General features: G+C 42.9%; 1 protein-coding gene across 3 annotated transcripts in view; it reads left to right on the forward strand.

Annotated features, from left to right (window-relative positions):
- rbms3 (RNA binding motif, single stranded interacting protein) overlaps positions 1 to 17,985 on the forward strand; it is a 1,299,340-nt gene that overhangs the window by 975,225 nt on the left and 306,130 nt on the right. For all 3 annotated transcript variants that reach the window (XM_048612311.1, XM_048612319.1, XM_048612327.1), the window contains one exon: positions 8,144 to 8,235. In XM_048612311.1, the coding sequence (XP_048468268.1) occupies positions 8,144 to 8,235 (92 nt within the window). The remainder of the gene's footprint in view (positions 1 to 8,143; positions 8,236 to 17,985) is intronic.

The following is a 17,985-nucleotide window of genomic DNA, read 5'->3' on the forward strand; positions in this document are numbered from 1 at the left end:
AAGGGTCTAGGCCCGAAACGTCAGCCTTCCTGCTCCTCTGATGCTGCTTGGCCTGCTGTGCTCATCTAGCTCTACACCTTGTTATCTCGGTTGAAGAATATTCCCTGTTGCTGGAACACGAAAGTACTCAATGTGAAGGAAAATGGCTGCAACCCACATTTGGAGTGGGATGGGGTGTGAGTGACTGCAGCACCCTCCACTGAAGTGAGGCCCTTTAATAAGAAGGAGCAGTGCTTTCAGACCCATGCACGGTACAGGACCCAACCCTGTGGGTAACCCCCCCCCCCCACCACCCCCGGTTATCCCAATGCATTGGCTTCCTGCTTGCTGCACACTTCCCTGCCCAGACAACACTGACCACTTCATTCAGACTAACAGCTTTGGACAGAAAGGCCAGGGAAGCAATAGGAATGTTACAGGGTGAGGGTCGATGGTGCCTCATTACCTTGTATCCACCTGGTTCCTCTTGCTTCCACTTGCTGCAACGGACCCTCAAAAACAGACATCGATCCATGATACATGGTCCTGCATGGCTGTGAAGGTAGACATCTTGCTGGAACTGTTCAATTCGGGGCTACGCAGAGAGTCAAACAACCAGGCATAAGGTCAGAACGGTGCAATTTAGTTTCACATATCAAATGATGTAAATCGAGTCCCCAGAGTGCCCTCTTCCTTTCTCTCCCTCCTACTACCATGTCTGCGTGGGTTTCCTCCGGATGCTCTGGTTTCCTCCCACAGTCCAAAGATGTGCAGGCTAGGTGGATTGGCCATGCTAAATTGCCTGTAGTGTTCAGGATGTGTAAGGGGATGGGTCTGGGTGGGACGCTCTGAGGGTTGATGTGGACTTGTTGGGCCGAAGGGCCTGTTTCCACACAGTAGGGATTCTACGATTCTATGATACATCTCAGTGTATTCCCTCGTTCCACACCTGGGATGGAGGGAGCTTGCTTAGCAGCAGATCCCCTTGGCCCTGAAGTTTTGATCAGGTGACCTCATGGCAATATGTCTCGTTGACTCACAAAAGCTGAGTCTCATCTTGCCTGATCCAAGTGAATCCTTCAGGGCTGCAACATTTAAGATCCGGAGCGGGGTGGGGGCAGACAGGGTGGAGGTGGAGGATCCGGCCTCCTCTGGATTGTTCTGAGGGGCCTGTGCATGGTCCCTCCTCTGGGTGGGTGCCTCCTGGCACTGCCTCTCTCCTTGTGAGGAAGGGGCACCTGGAATGTGCACCAGGTTCCCCACCTACTGTCGGTCGGCTTCTGGTCCTAAGGACAAATGGCTGGGACAATGGAGTGCTGCTTAGTGGATGATTCCAGCAGACCCTGAGGGTGCTGGGCCTGGCTCTTCATGGCAGCCATCAGCCTGTCCTTGGAGGCATTCTGAAGGATCTCACTGCTGCTGTGTCTGGGCAATGAGGGGCATGCCGCCCCAAGCCTCTGCCTGCCCCTCCCTGTGCATGTAGACAAAGTCCCTGATTCCTGACACTAGAGGGCCCTCTCCTGCGTGGAGCTGAGCATGTGCCTGGTCTTGGGCTGTCCTCCGAGTGTCAGTGACCTGGGGGCATTTCCCACTTGGCCACATACGGAGATGTCACTGTGAGGTGCTCACCAGATTGTGTTCCCACACTGTCAAAACTACACCTTTGCACTGAGGGCTCCGTATCTTGAGCTGTCAGGTTAAGGGCTGCAGGAGACAGCCTTTCTGGTGATTCCTCTGAGGCGTTAGTACTCACAAACTGAGGTCAAGGAGGTGATTTCTGGGGGGGTCACTGTTTCACCATGGGAGGTGGTGGATATGTTGGCAGTATCTGCCAGATAAAAAAAAAACAGAAAAATCATTGCAGCCAATGGTTGGAAGTGGTGTGCAGTGAATGAGACTGACAGCGGGCTTACTGTGAGAGTTGTAGTGGAATGAAGAGTGGTACTTACAGGGTTGGTCAGATAAGGATGTCTCCACATCTCCACGGGGACATTCCCAGTCGTCTTCTGTGAGGGACTAGACTCTGTCCTTTGTGGAGGTTGAGCAGTGAAATGTCAGAGACCCCTTCGCCAGATGTCCCTTTTCTTCCCTGTTGTGGGCTATCTTCTCCTGGAATGAGAGAAAGGGAGGGATTGAGTGAGAGGTAAGAGTGACACAGCTGTTATTGCAGGTGTAGGTGGGTGAAAGATGGTGAGGTATTCCCAAGGGAGTGAGTTGGCAGGGCATTAGTGGTGTGGGAGGTTGAAGAGTGTAAGAGTGAGTGAGGGAAGGTGTTGCAGGCAACAGTGAGAGTGACAGAGCTTGAGCTTTGGTAGGAAGTGGGTGCAGCGGCAGAGATACAGTGCGGGAGCAGAGAGAAGATTGTGGTATTTACCCTGGCAGAGGCGGTCATTGGCACTGTTGGCCAATCGTCTGGACCGTGGAGACTGGATTGACCCAGGTGGTGACCTCAGACCAGGCTGCCAGGGTCAGGTGGCAGAGCCTCCTCTGCCAGTCCTTCAGGAAGAGGACTCCTCTCCTTTGGATCTTTCCCTTGATCAGGATGTTCCGGGTCCCTGTCGAAAAATCGCAGCACCATCTTCCCCTTCTCCAATGTGCTCAGACGTTTTCCTTGACTGAGCTTGCCTGAATGTCAGTGCTTGGCTGGGTGCACAGTGGCCTTTTATATGTGCTGTTATAATGTGGGCACCAGGGACACTGGTTTTTTTTAGCAGCAATCCGCTGAGTAGCAAGTGTTCTGCAAATAGTGTGTGGTAAGATGAGGATGGAATTCATTGTTAGCAATGACAGGAGAGTGGGGTAGACAGTTAATGAGGCACATTCGGTAAGTTATGGCAAGAAATCTCATGGGTCTCAAAAATCCCTCCAAAAGCGAGCACACTTATACTTTACCCAGAAAAAAGCATGATTCAGCCTATTCTGCTGAATCCTTACAGCCATCTTCCTCCCATATTTGCTTCCCTATCTTTCTTATAAAACTCATATCTAAGAATATTTAGTACCCAGTCTTTTCCTTTTATGAACACAGTTTCTTTCTTGTCACATATTCCCATGTAACTATATGCCCCAATAGCTCACCAATGTTATTTACCACACTTTTGTGGGTCAACACTGCATTGTAAACTGAATTTGCATCTTACAACACTACCAGTTGGAATGACCACTGTCTCCCAATGTCTGACTATTTCATACACCAGACCTATCTCCTTCTCCCAATCCACGTGCACCTTTCCTTTTTTAAGCTTGCTAATAAGACCTGTTCCTAGTCCCCTGCCAAATTTGTTTAAATGTTTCCGAACAGTGCTAGCAAATATTTTAAGATGAGAGCAAATCTTAAAAGTGATAGCACCAGCTGATCAACCAGCATCTCTTGCATTCTACTGACCTTGATTCCATTAGCTACATTTTGTAAAAGCAGGGAAGAGCAGGAGCAGATTAGAGAATACATTTTGTGTTCATACATTAGTAGTTGTGCTCAAGAGACAAGTAGTAAAATGATGATTGTTGGAAATCTGATATAAAATTATTGATGTTCCATTAATTACCAATGAACAATTGGAAAGGGTTATTGCTTCAGATGGGGTTTATTAGTCAAGTTGTAGACCCCTTTGAAAGGATGGATCAAGGAAAACATGGTGTATTGTCTACAGGCTGTTTTACAGCCAGACTGTTTGCAAAATGAACCCAAGCACCATGAAAAGATCTCTGTAAGGTTGTAATAAAAGGGAACTTGGTTATGAGAAGCAAGTCCAAGAATGCAGTATCAAATGCTCAACATCTCTCCATGATCACTTTTTAATTTTTGAAGGGATGAATGAATTTGCTCATTTTCATGGTACAGCTAAAAGATTTGCTGTAGTTTTTTATGTGATACAAGGGAATAAACTGCACAATACATTTTCATTCCTTGATGAACAGTCCTACAGTAAATAAGATATTAAATGATGAGAGGGACTTAACAGATCTCACATTTTAATTAAATTGCTGTAAGGGCTAGAACAAGAGATTTTTCATTATCTGTTGGATGTTCTATTTTAGCAAATTGTTTGCTGGATACATATATTTAAAGCAGGAATGCCTCATGGAATTAGATATATATTATTAATATATTACAATAATTCCATAACAATGTAATCAATATGTTTTATTTAACAATGACGAAACTATACATGCAATATACAGAAACACATAAATACATTTCAGTAAATTTTCTAATGTCAATAATTTGTATTTAATATTTTTCAAGTTTAAATATACATTTGCTACTTTTGCCAGCTGTTTCATAAATTATACATCATTACATCAAAAGCACCAAAACGTTCTAGGAAAAGTTTGATGTAATTAATTCCATAATAATAGCAAATAATCCTGTCACCATATTGGAACAAGAGGGCATTACTGCTGACATCATCATTGTGCACCCACTTTTGTTGCCTCTTGCTCCTCACCCCATTCTCTGCTCCCCTTGCCGCCATGCTCTCTGCTGTACTGGCTGGCCTACTCACGCCTCGTTCTCCTGTTCACTGGCTGCTTTCCCCATCTCCATCCCGTTCTCGTCTCCCCTCGCTGCCCCTCTCACCGCTGGTTTGTCTGCTTCCATCAGGGAGTGGGGCGGCAACTGACACAGTGAGGATTTGACTGCTGGTGATGAGGTGGCAACAGTATTGACAAGAAGGGAATCAACTAGGAGGTAAATGGATTAATGATTGAGGTAGCAAGTGAAACAGTGAAGGGTCGGGAATAGGCCATTCATTGTCAGCCATCCAAGGTATGTCAAAAGGTCCATTTGAGGGCATTATTGGAAGTAGGCAATACCTTTTTTCCAAAGATTTAGATGATGATAGAGTGATGGAAGATATTAATAATGTTATTTGCGAGTCATTAAGACAGCTCTGAAAGATAAAGGTGACAGTGTAGGTATTGCAACCACTTGTACAGTGAGTACAGCCTTGCAGTTGTAGTGGCAGCAAATATAGACAATTTAATATTCCTCAATTTCATTGCAATCAAAATTTGACTGCCCAACTATTCCATTCTATCATCTCAAAATTGAGCAGCTCATGGCTTTCCTGAGTCCTCTCTTCCGTAATAATTTGTGTGACTTCACCCGACTTTACCTGACAAAGGGGCAGCGCTTCAAAAACTTGTGATTTGAAATAAACCTGTCGGACTTTAACTTGGTGTTGTGTGACTTTTGACCTTGTCCACTCCAGTCCAACACCGGCACCTGCACACCAATGGGATAAGGCCCTTAAGTGGAAATTAATCGCCCACTTGTGGACACCAGTTGGCCCAATGGCAGGTCGGCCAGCCTCTGTCCCACCACCACTGACAAAAATATGGTGTGGCCCCGAGGGTGGGGGGCACGGGGGCAAGTACACCGCAGGCAGACCAACTGCAAATTCTGTGTGCCTCATGCATTCAGAGTGGTGGGGAAGCATAACAAGCAGACTGCTGTGGTTTGGTGTCAAATCATGTGTTATTCATATACACCCGTACTTGACATAGACTTGTTGAAAAACCTATTCCACAATGATGCACCCTGATGCTTGACTTAAAACACTGTTGTCAAGGGCACACTGAACATTTAAAATTTAACAGATCAAAATCAATTGAGGGGGAGAGGGAAGAATTTCCAAGAGGATCCTGTTCATTGCCCCCAGCATCATGGGTGAATTATCAGCAGCAATCCTGAAATCAACGAAATAAATGATGGTTTAATATGTTTCTTTGGGTTTTCCAGCAACCTTCCCATGAGCTACGGTACATACAAATTCTACTCACAGGCACTTTATCATTCCTTTTAAACTAACCGAATTGGAATTATTTCTTTTTATTAAAACAATTCTGTGTTAATCTTAAAAGTGAATGAGATTGGCCTGAAAACATAATGATTTGGTAGATTATAAACTGTGGATTGTAAACTGACACATGATAGATGCACAGTCCATGTTATGAACATATATTGCTAATTAATATATTGTCATTTCATCTACAGTGAAATTCACTGAAACATTTTTAACTCAAATGGAAAGTCTACAGTGTTGTGACTCTGCTTATAACAATTCATACTTAGTTTTTGAGTTTGGTAGTGCAATGACTGTAGAATCAATTCTGTCATGTACACTGGGTTCAACTGATCTTCCTAAGGCTACAAAAACACTCATTAAAATTCACTTTTTCACTCCCCCAATTTCAAACTAGCTGTGTTTTAGATAAGATAAGTCCAGGACAGACAAGTGAATTGATTTAGATCTTTGACCATGACGCAAATTCGTGGTTTGTGAGTTATCTCTTGGGCCACCTTTGAGCTATCTGTTGACTGTGAAGCGTCTTCTGTTACAATGAATTTAACGCAATGCTCCCTTTGCTTCAGGAGCCTTGGATCTGTCTTTAGAAAACAACAATCCAGGCTTGAATATTGAGTATAAGCAAGCATTGTGGCATTTTGGTTAACTAACTTTAGAGCTCAGGAATTAAATGATGGAGCAGTTGCCATGAAGGGATGATTCATGAGATAATGAATAGCCTTTCTTGTTTCATACTCACGATTTTCATGCGGATTGAAAGGCAAAAGTCACAATGTTAAGTTATAAATTTGGAGTTAATTTGTGTGTGCTGGTAATATGAAGTAATTTATATGGGAAAATTATTGCTCTGTTCAACCCGTCTTTACCCTTTTGTTCTTTTGACTAAACACAAATCACAGCAAAAACTGTAAGTTGCCTGTTGTAGGAAGATTCCTAATAACATTTAGGTTAATGCATTCTGCCAATCAGGCAAAGGAGTGTAATGATGGTCTCAGAGGACCATCCTGTAGTCCTGGTTAATGATCAGTCTGTTGGGATGTGACAGAGGTATTGTCTAAGCCAGGGCTGAGAATATACAGATTTGAGAAAATGTTTTTGCACTGTCCTTAAAAATTTACTTTTGCGATCTGGACACTGCTGGTAAAGATGTCTTTATTGTCCCTTTCAGTTCTGAGAAGATAATTTTGGACCTTTGTCAAGATGGTTTGCAACTTTTTGAAAATATCTGGAATTGATGTTGTTTTCATGATATAGCAGGTCTTGTCCTTCTAGATGGAAGATTGTGTCCTTCAGGCTGTCAAGGGGTTCTTGGTTCCCAGTCATAACTAATCGATACAAATTGGGTTCAGTAGTCAGAATGGACAGGGCTTCTCTGCAGGAATACCAGTCCAAGATCAATGCAGATTCTACTCTGGGCAAAAAAATGAATGCTGTCCCAATGTGCTTCACAGTTTCTGAGAAACAATTTACTGTTCTAACATTTATGTAACATGGATTTCATTAAACTTATTGTTTTGTTTTGGGAATTTTCCCAGGCTGTAATTCTATTATATAATCTATATTCTATTGTCATATATTAAAGCACTCCTGTTTTCTCTCTTAATTTATCTTTGCCATAATGTTAGATTTTTTAAATCTTTGTATAGGAGTGCCTCGATGGTTCTCATAAATGCTACTCTTATACCCTGAATTTTGAATTGGATTACTGGATTTACACGCTCATTCAGACTCCACCCTCAAACGTGTGAATTTAGCACAGACCATTTCAGACCTTTCCCTCAGAATTGGATTCAAAGTCATCAAAGTGTTCTATTGGCTTTCTTCCCAAGTATGGCAAAGCTGAAAAATAGTAGTACCCTACTTAGCTACTCCTTGCCTACAGTCCATACCACTTGTGGCGATTTGCTTTACTCATACAACCAGTGTGCAGAGATTGGTTTGAGAAGTGTAGTTTAAAAGGAAAGATAATGAAAAATACTGCACCTCCCCAGAAATGCACACTGAGAGAATATTTTCTGTTAAGACCATTAAGGTAAAAAGCAGTGACAGAATATGGCTACAGCCACATGTTTATTGCCAATTAATTAAAGGTTTACTACCAATGCATCATCATCAGCGTCCAGCAAACAAAGCCTCTTTGATGAGATTGGTTCCTTTGCTCCACTTCATATAAAACTTCAATGCAGACCGGTTACAGTTCTGGAAGAATGAGAGCAACATTTTGGAAAGACTAATGTTCTTTTCATTTTAATCTGATCTTGGATTGAACAACAGGTTTCTTTGTCACAGTTCACTGCTGTTAGATGCTCTGCACGTACCTGGTGCTGATAATGTACGGTAACTGTCTTTCACAGGCTATGGCTTCGTCGATTTTGACAGCCCAGCAGCTGCACAGAAGGCAGTGGCATCTCTCAAAGCCAGTGGAGTACAGGCCCAGATGGCAAAGGTGAGCATTCTTGACAATGAAGCAGTTTTGTCTCTGCATTGCAGTGTTTCTTTACTGGAGTTGTTAATTAGAATTATGCTTGTTGGATTAAAGACGTTACCAGTTAATAATCGTGAACAAAACACACTGTGCACCTGTAGAAGCCATCTTTTCACTTGTTGGTGCGATGCATACAAATGCGTACTGACACATAATATATATAGACAAAATTAAACATGTTTTCGAGCAATTTACTGAGTCAAAACTGGCCCGAGCTTGTGGTGAATGTGTATGAAAAGGAGTTTATCTGAGAAAAAAATTCTACAACCATTTTACTGTTTTAAAAGGGCACTGTAACCTAGCAAAGCTATTAATAGAAACACTGCCCTAGTAAAACCATGCTGCAAGTTGGCGGACACTGTCATAACTTGCTCAGAAATGTGTTTTGTGTTGCTTGTGCATTGTGCAAATTTTGAAGCCAAGTTCTCTCATCAAAATGATAATTTGATTGGGATTTAAAATAGACTGAGCAGAACTAATGTAGAAACACTTCAGGAGGCTGGAAGTGCTGGTTTAGTACAGTTACGGAGGCAGGACGTGGCGTGTGGTAAGGGAGGAGAAGGAGCTAGGGTTGGATGAGAGAGGGGTGGGAGACAGGGCAACTTAGGTAGTGTTCCACAGGTCTGGCACAGAGAGTGGGGAAGGGAGAAGTGGACAAAAGCTTCAACTGGTTGAAATGCTAAAAGTTTTCAGTCATTGTGGCCTGAATTCATAAATTCATAACTTGAATCATTTCATCAAGATACCTGTTGGCTTCTGTATGCTGCATCATCAAATGAATATGGTACCGAGAAAGGGGAGCAGCCATGACCATGATGAATGATGCAGTAGGCTTGAAGGGCCAAATGGCCTACCTCTTGCTTCTAGTTTCTAAAAATCCAGAAGAACAGGAAGCACCGTAAAAGCTTCAAAGAACATCTACAGAATCAGCCTAGAGCGAAGGCTGATGGTAAAAATTTTCCCCTAATCACTGACTGGGGAGTGTAACATAGGCATAATAACAGAATCAGCTCTAATAGCAAGCAAGTGCTTTAATTATTTTAATAGCATGTTTTTTCAAAGAATGCATGTCATTTTACTGAGATGTACTTTAGAAGGATGAAGACTGTCAATGAAGGATAGGGTCAAGGAGCAGAAGAACAGGAGAGAAGATCAGATACGTGATGTTTGGTATGGGATGGTTCACAAAAGGTATAAGATAGGTTTTCCCATTTTGCGATCACTAGGATTGAGTCCGCACTAACCTTCCGAAGAGAATCACACCCACAGCCACCCTATCCCCATAACCCAACATGGAGTTTTTACAATGGCTAACCCGGGACAATTTATCATGGTCAATCCACCTAGCCTGCACATCTTTGGACTGTGGAAGGAAACTGGAGCACCTGGAGGAAACCCATGCAGACACTAGGAGAACAAGCAAACTCCGCACAGATAGTCACCCAAAGCATGAACCGAACCTAGGTCCCTGGCGCTAGTGCTAACCACTGAGCCAGTGTGCTGCCCCAAATTACAATACTGGCAATACTGATGAGCAATTAGTCATGAATAGCTAGATGTCCTAGGCAGGATTTAATCTAGGGGACTGCTACCTCTTTTGGGGCAGGCCCACCATATGAAACACCAGATGTATGGTCAGCAGGACCCCATGGATATAGATGAATCCCGCAATCAAGAGCTGTGTTCAATCAGTAGCTAACGGCCCCTTGTTGGCTTCAGTCCCACCAACAGAATAGTGATAGAACCCTCTCCAGAGGCCCCACGTCAGTGAGGCACTGGAGCCATAGGTGAGAATGGAGTTTGCAAGGAGGGCTTGCTGGCTAGGGATAGTGGGGGTTTGGGAGAAAGGGCAGGCAAGTGACCCACAGCAGACTGTTCTTGTCCCCCTGCCCACAGTCCCCCAGCCTGTTTGTAGACCTGCACCTCAGAGGGCAGCAATACCTTTTCCCACATGGGTGTGGGCTCAATAAACATTTGGAGATTGGTTTCCTTTGATAGGTATGAACAAAATAGCGGCGATTCCAACTTCCCACATTTATTCATACTTCAGAATGAAAGGTGATTATTTAAATTAGATTTTGAAAACAAATTGGAGATTTTCCCTTTCAAGAGTTAAAGATTTTCTTCCCATCAGTAATTGTTATTCATACAATATAATTTTTTTCAAATTTTCAAATATTAATCGTGTTAGCTTCAGGCCCCTCAATCTGTTCTGCAGTCTCTTCTTTTTCACGTTGATCATTGAGGTTTTCATCCCTTTGTTAAGAGGCTGCTTCCAGTGGACTCTTTTTCAAAACCTGTTTTACTCTTCATTGATGTCTCCTTTCCAATGCTTCCTACCCATGAATCACGCTTACATTTCCTACCAACTACTTACCATTTCCAGACTTGCACGTTCTGCTCCACGTTCAGCAGTGTGGGCCATGTCTCAAGGATCAAATATGCAGGAGAAGAAGTTCTGCAAATTTGCTTTGGTTGTTGTAGCAACCAGTAGATTCCAGCTGACCAGGATGGGTGATACGGTGGCTCAGCGGTTAGCCCTGCTGCCTCACAGCACTAAGGACCTGTGTTCAATTCCAGCCTTGGCTGACTGTCTGTGTGAAGTTTGCACATTCTTCTTGTGCCTGCGTGGGTTTCCTCTGGGTGCTCTGGTTTCCTCCCACAGCCCAATGGTATGCAGGTTAGGTGAACTGGCCACGCTAAATTGCCCCATAGTGACCAGGGATGAGCAGGCTAGGTGGGCTGGCCATGGGAAATATGGAGTTATAGGGATAGGGTGGGATGCTCTTCAGAGGGCCAGTGCAGTTTTGATGAGCCAAGCGGTCTCTACCTGCACTGTAGGGGTTCCAAGGTAGCACAACTCCTGCTGCAGCTATAAAAATATAAAAATTGATGTATGTACTGTGATTGGATTAATCAACTCCAACAGCTGGGAAGCTGGTATTTAATTCCTTTCTGTCTTCTGTAAGCTGCTAACGAATACAAAAAAGGCTTAGTGATAAAGTTTTATGCGTGTCTGAAGTTGTAACCTTGTCAATAAGACTTGTTAAGTTAGCTAACCTTCCATTTATGGGAATGTGCCTTTCCTTCTGAGGTTGTAATGGGTATTCAGACAGATTGGCAGAAAAGGCAAGAGCTATCTGCAGCCACTGCTGTCTGATAGTAATGATTCTGTTCTGCTGCACTCTGCAATTCTCACAAACCTGTCTAGGGCACCTAAGGTATTCATTATGGCAATGGCAATTCAGCAGACATCTGAGTGAGAGAGGTTGTCAAACATGATTGCTGCCTTAACTTCATTGAGATGCTCTTCAATTTCATGGGAATATGTTTCCCAGGACAGTAAGGCATTGCTGTTGTTAAGGAACCGTTCTGACATAATTCTATGGGCCAACTGGCCTTGAGCGATGATGGAAATGACTCCATTGGACCAAGAGAAGAACAGTAGGTTCTGTTTTCCTTCAATCATAGAATCTCTACAGTGTGGAAGCAGGCCATTCGGCCCATCAAGTCCACACTGACCCTCTGAAGAACATCTCATCTCCCACCCTATTCCTGTAACCCTGCATTTCCCATGGCTAACCCACCTAGCCTGCACATCTTTGGTCTGTGGGAGGAAAATTGGAGCACCTGGAGGAAACTCAGAGACATGGGGAGAATGTGCAAACTCCACACAGGCAGGCGCTTGAGAGTGGAATTGAACCTGGGTCCCTGGCGCTGTGAGGCAGCAGTGCTAGTCACTGAGCCACTGTGCCACCTGACAGATGCAGCTTTAGATGAACACAAATGTACCACACAAATATCATTGGAACAGGCTTCCTCCAATACTTATAGTTCACTCAGGGTGTCACTGTTTGAATGGGAAAGGGATCATAGGAGCAGGACTTATGTCATTAGCCCTTTGAATCTACTCCATCATTCAGTACGATCATGGCTGACTTGGTTGTGGTCTTAACTCTACTTTCCTGTCTATTCTCCATAACCATTGACTCCCTTGTCTATGAAAAATATATCTATCTCTTTGTTGAATAAATTCCATGATTCACCTCCGCTGCTTTCTGGGGAAGGGAATTCCATAGATGAATGAAGCTTCAAAAAAAAACTCCTCATCTCCATCTTAAAAGGGAATCCTTTTATTCTTAAACTATGTCCCCTACTTCTAACCTCCCTGACATGAAACTTCCTCCTGGTATCCACTCTTTCAGGTCTACTTGGGATCTGTATATTTCAAAAAGATCACAGTTCATTCTTCTAAACAGCTCCCGTGCGTATATCCCAAACCTGTTTAACATTTCCTTGTAAAATAAGCCCTTACTCCCAGGAATGGATTAAAAAAAACCTTTGTTGAATTGCTTCTCACACAATTATCATATTGCTTCAGATAAAGAGACCAAAACTGTACAAAGTACACCAGATGTGTTTCCCCTCCCCTCAGTGGCAGTGAAACTTCTCTATATTTCATTCCTCTTGCAATAAATACCAACTTTCCTTTGTCTTCCTAATCACTTGCTGGATCTGCACACTGACATTTTGTGATTCATGTACCAGAACACCCAGATTCCTGTGTAACCAAAGTCTGCAATCTCTCCTGTTTAAGTAGTTTACTGCTTTCCTGTTCTTCTTGCCAAAATATACAAGTTCACATCGTACTCCATCTGCCAAACATTTGGCCCTCACTTAACCTATTTCCCTTTGCAGCCTCTCTACCTCCTCTTGGCAACTTCTTTCCTTCCTTTATTTAGCTGTTGTACATGCAGTCCCTTCACCCAAGTCATTGTAAATAGTTGAGACCCCAGCTCTGATCCATTTGACAACAGCTTATCATTCGACAAAGAGCCACTTAAGACTACTCTCTGCTTTCTGTTGGCCGGCCAAACCTTTATCTTTTTAAAATGTTGCTCCCTGCATAATGTACTCTTACCTTGTATAATAACGTTTTATGTTATATCATACACCTTTTGGATATCCAAGTACACTGCATTTGCAGGTTCCCCGTTTTCCTCATCACACATAGCTCATAAAGTGCTGCCGACGAAACTCAAAGAAAATTGTCCTGATTTACATTTCACTGCACCGTTTCCTTCATTCTTTCACTGGATAAGGGCATCACTAGAAATACCAGCATTTGTCACGTTTCCCTGAGTGATCTCAAAATGAGGGCTTGCGAAACTGGTTCTGAGGACAATTAAGAATCAGATTGCTATGGTTCTGACCAGGTCAGGTTTAAGAGTAACAAGATGGATTGTTACAATAATCGATGATTGTTTCGTGATCACCATTCCTGAGACTAGCTTTAGTTTCCAGATTTTGAGTGGAAATTAAATTCCACTAGCTGCTGTGGTGGGATCTTTACCCAAACCCCAGAGCCACTAGCTTGGGCCGCTGGATTACTAGTCCAGTGATGCTCTCATTTCCCTTGTCCTGCATAAACAGCACTAAAATCTGCAGAAAATACAGCAACCTAATCTGTGACTTTAAACATGTTTTCTGATTCATGTCAATGTGCTCTTACTTACATTTCATTGCTGACAAACAGAAATAACAACAGTTGTCGAGTTTGCAGATGGATGTGTAGAATAGACTTTGGACACAGAGCATGGATCCAAGTGAAAGAAATGAGAAAATAAATAAACTGATGCCAGCCAGCAATTCCCTACAGCTCATCTGGTGGATATTGTTTGTCACTTTTAATCTGTTTCTTTGCCTTTGGAAGGAACCTTGTAACTGAACATTCTCGCAGAGGGATTTGCCTAGTGCTCGAGTCTAGACACATGAATCACAAAATATTGCTATGCTTTCTGCTCAAATCAGATGAGATTTGAGGATAGAAAGTGACAATTGAATCCTTGAGCAGAGGCAAGGTCTAGTCACCCAGGTAGACACCACTAAAGACAACCAATTTATCTTGGGCCGGATGATAAACCATCGGAACAAATAGTCACTGCAATTCTGCTGCAAGAAACACGAGACTCAATTTGCAGCATAGTCTACAAATTCCTGGGCGCAAAAATTATCCATCATTCTCACAGAGATTCAGCTACAGAATATCACAACAATTCCAGTAGACACATCTTCAACGTATTGGAGTTCAGAATTGATTGATCCATTTAGTTCTGTTACAGAGGAAATCTTTGTTTCAGCTTCATTAGGGACATTTTAACCTCCTGGAACAGGAGGGAAAATGGTTTCAAAATTCTCAAACCTGACTCCAATCTGCCTCTGACCCACCCACTTATTTTAACAGAGACAGGACGGTGGGGGACGGCAGGGTGGCGAGTTTTCATTCGGTGTGTCAGCCATTCACATATTTTAAACAGGCAGCATGGCTCCCAATTTGAATAAATTTACATTTTTTGCACATGCAAGAACTCCTGCCGTTTGGGAATCCTGATGGATGAAGGAGGCCTGTGGCCTGGGAGGAACGCAAGGCTTCACTCCAATGCCTACAGTCACCCGACTGGCCAAACACCGCCAATATCAGTTACCTGCTTCCATCCCCATTATGCTCATATCTCCCCTCCTTCTGCCCTGTGATGCCCTACTTCTCTGACCAGCCACTTCTTAGACTTTCAGACATTATGTTAATCAGGCTAGATTTCACATGGAAAAATCTGTTGAAAGCATGCTGAAGATGTCTTGATGTTAAATTAATCAGGAAATGTGTAAAACCTCCAGACGTCTGGACTTCCTGGGATGTCACATGGTGGCTGTACAGGACATTGGTTAGGTCCTTTTTTTGGAATACTGCATTCATTTCTGCCACAGGAAAGATGTTGTTCAACTTGAAAGGGTGCAGAAGAGATTTACAAGGATGTTGCTGGGGTTGGACAGTTTGAGCTGTAGGGAGAGGCTGAGTTGGCTGGGGCTGTTTTCCCTAGAGCATTGGAGGCTGAGGGGTGACCTTACAGATGTTTATAAAATCATGAAAGGTATGGATAGGGTGAATAGCCAAGGTCTTTTCCCAAGGGCAAAAGAGTCCAAAACTAGAGAGCATAGGTTTAAGGTGAGGGTGGAAAGATTTAAAAGGGACCTAAGGGGCAACTTTTTTCTCACAGAGGGTGGTGTCTGTATGGAATAAACTGCCAGAGTTAGTGGTGGAGACTGGTACAATTACAACATTTAAAAGGCATCTGGGTGGGTACATGAATAGAAAGGGGTTAGAGGGATTTGGGCCAAATACTGGCAAATGGGACTAGATTAATTTAGGATATCAGGTCGGCATGAACTAGTTGGACCGAATGGTCTATTTCCATGCTGTACAGCTCTATGACTGTAAATTGGGATTGGCCTGGAGAGATTGAATGTGTAAGAAACACACACTGCGGGAATACCTTGAGCTTATAAATGTTGGTTGGTCTTGATGGTTTGTTTTCGGATCAGAATGTTAGCGTTTTTCCTTACTTTAAATATTTTTTGAACAAAATCAATCAATTACCTGAAATCAGAGCACATACTGCACATGATTTTCCAATCATTACATCTAATGCTTTGTAAATCTTGCACGGCCTACTAAAATATGAGATGTGTGCAGCTGGCAGACAAAGCTGCCCACCAGGTGTATAAAGTTGTAAATTTTCTACTCATACCTCAGCTTACATTTGCTTGTGTCAGCTAATGAATAACCCAGAATATTAAATCATCTACCATAGGTACAGTCTCATCTTTAATTTGAATGTAGTTGATTCTCACACACAGATTTCCCTGCCTTGTTGTATAACCAGATGTAATCTTAGAATTTTCTTTGTGTGCGTGTTAAACTCACTCTTTATATTACTCAGATATGCTTTCACCATTCTTCTAAATGCACGTACTCTCGGAACAAGATTAGTGAGGACAACTGAGAAGAGAGATCACATGACTACTGAAATATATCTATGCCTCTGAGGTTTTAAGGCAACACTGTTTTTATTCCTGTTATGCTGATGGTTGATTCATTTGTATGTGATGGCTGAACTATGGAGCCAGACCGTTTCTTGGTAAGTTACCGACATACTAGGTGTCACCAGCTGTTAATCATTCATAAACATTCTGAAAACCACACACCACATTTTTGGAACTGTGATTGACATCTTACCCTCCTTGGAAGAGGTGGGCAAGCAGACAGGTAAGGGACAGCTACCATCCTTGTGTCAATCCACCTGAGCATTGGTCACCCCTCCACCTCAGGAATTAAGTCCTGGAACCTTCCTGACCCGCTGCCAACTACAGTCATTAAATGCTTAATTAATCACCACTTAAGGGTCCCATTCTGCCATTGGCCTGCTTAACTGTGTTTGTGAAAGGCAAAAAAAAGAGGTAACTTACCTGCCTGGTTGGGATGGAGTCCTTGATTTGCCCCAGGTCTAGGCGTGATCAGGGTACAATAGGTGGGATGGAGGTGGTGACTGCAAGCCATCATTTGCCCTTGCCAATCCTGACAATGTCCACCCTGCAATTTGCACTTATCTTCCCACTCTGTTGCTTTTCAGTGCTGCTGTACAGCCAGCAGCCTGGGCCACTGAAGCAGCACAGCTTCTCACAATGGCTGCAGGCTTCTGATTTCCCAGCAGCTTCAGACATCACTGTCCCAGGAGGTGACTGACTGAGAAGGCCACGAGGTGACCACTTAGTGCCTGATTGGATCTTGGTCAGTTTTCTCATTGGTGGTTATGGGGATGGGGGTTAATGTCTTGCTCCGAAACATGCCTGCTCCCACATTGAATTGAAAATAGGGAAAATCTCAGCCTGTATCTCAAATACAGAAATACAAGCTAGAAATTCCCCTGGAATATTATTTCCTTCTAAAGAGTAGGGTGAAAGTAAATAACTTTGTTTAATCAGACTCACACCGTGAGATTTAAGCAACAGTGGGCTGATGAATGGAAGATACATTTTCATTATAATTCCACCAGATAGAGAGGTCACCATATTGACATTTTTCTTTTCCTCTGGCTACTTTTAAATGGCTATGTAAGGCATAACTGGTCATTATGTTGTGCTACAAGTCTGCATTGTCTATTGCTCTTGGCAGAGCATGTCTTCATCTCTGCTTCCCACAGACAGCACAACATTGAAAAATTGTGCACTTTCTGCCTATCCTGAAGCAAATCAATTGTACACATATGACTCTTAGTCTGTTTGTTCTGGTTGCAGATTTCTTTTTCTAGAGAATTGCTACAGTTTCTTCTTTTCCCCATTTTTGAAATGGTGGTCTTGGATATCTATGATAGTCTGCTGCTTGAGCATATGAGGTGTAATTTGTCCTGTCTGATCTGCACAGAGGAAAAACTTTTTCTTTTATACTCCACTTCAAGTCAAGTCATCTATTTGATGACTGTGATGGATGTTTTTGTTCAGGAGCTCACTTTAACTTACTGCAGGATGGCCTGAAGTGGACATTTGTCCAATGATATAATCGGCTGATAGAGAAGGACTTCAAAGGTGTAATTTTTTTACCAACTTTCGATCTTTGAATAAGGTCTGAATTGTCATAAATGCCTCATTGGAATTTGGGCATGATTTTAGTGGAATTTTTGACACTTACCCTCTGGATCATTGTGATAAATGGAAAGAAAAACCTATAGGCAACAGTGATGACTGTTCGAAAACTGTTGAGTCACTTAAACCTGCAGTCATATTCTTGAGAAATAAATTGTGTACCACTCCTGCTCCAAAACTGTCCAAAATATAAGATAACAAGGTGCAGAGTTGGATGAACACAGCAGGCCAAGC

The sequence above is a fragment of the Rhincodon typus genome, chromosome 2 (genome assembly GCF_021869965.1).
Source record: "Rhincodon typus isolate 14 chromosome 2, sRhiTyp1.1, whole genome shotgun sequence".
Taxonomy (NCBI): Eukaryota; Metazoa; Chordata; class Chondrichthyes; order Orectolobiformes; family Rhincodontidae; genus Rhincodon; species Rhincodon typus.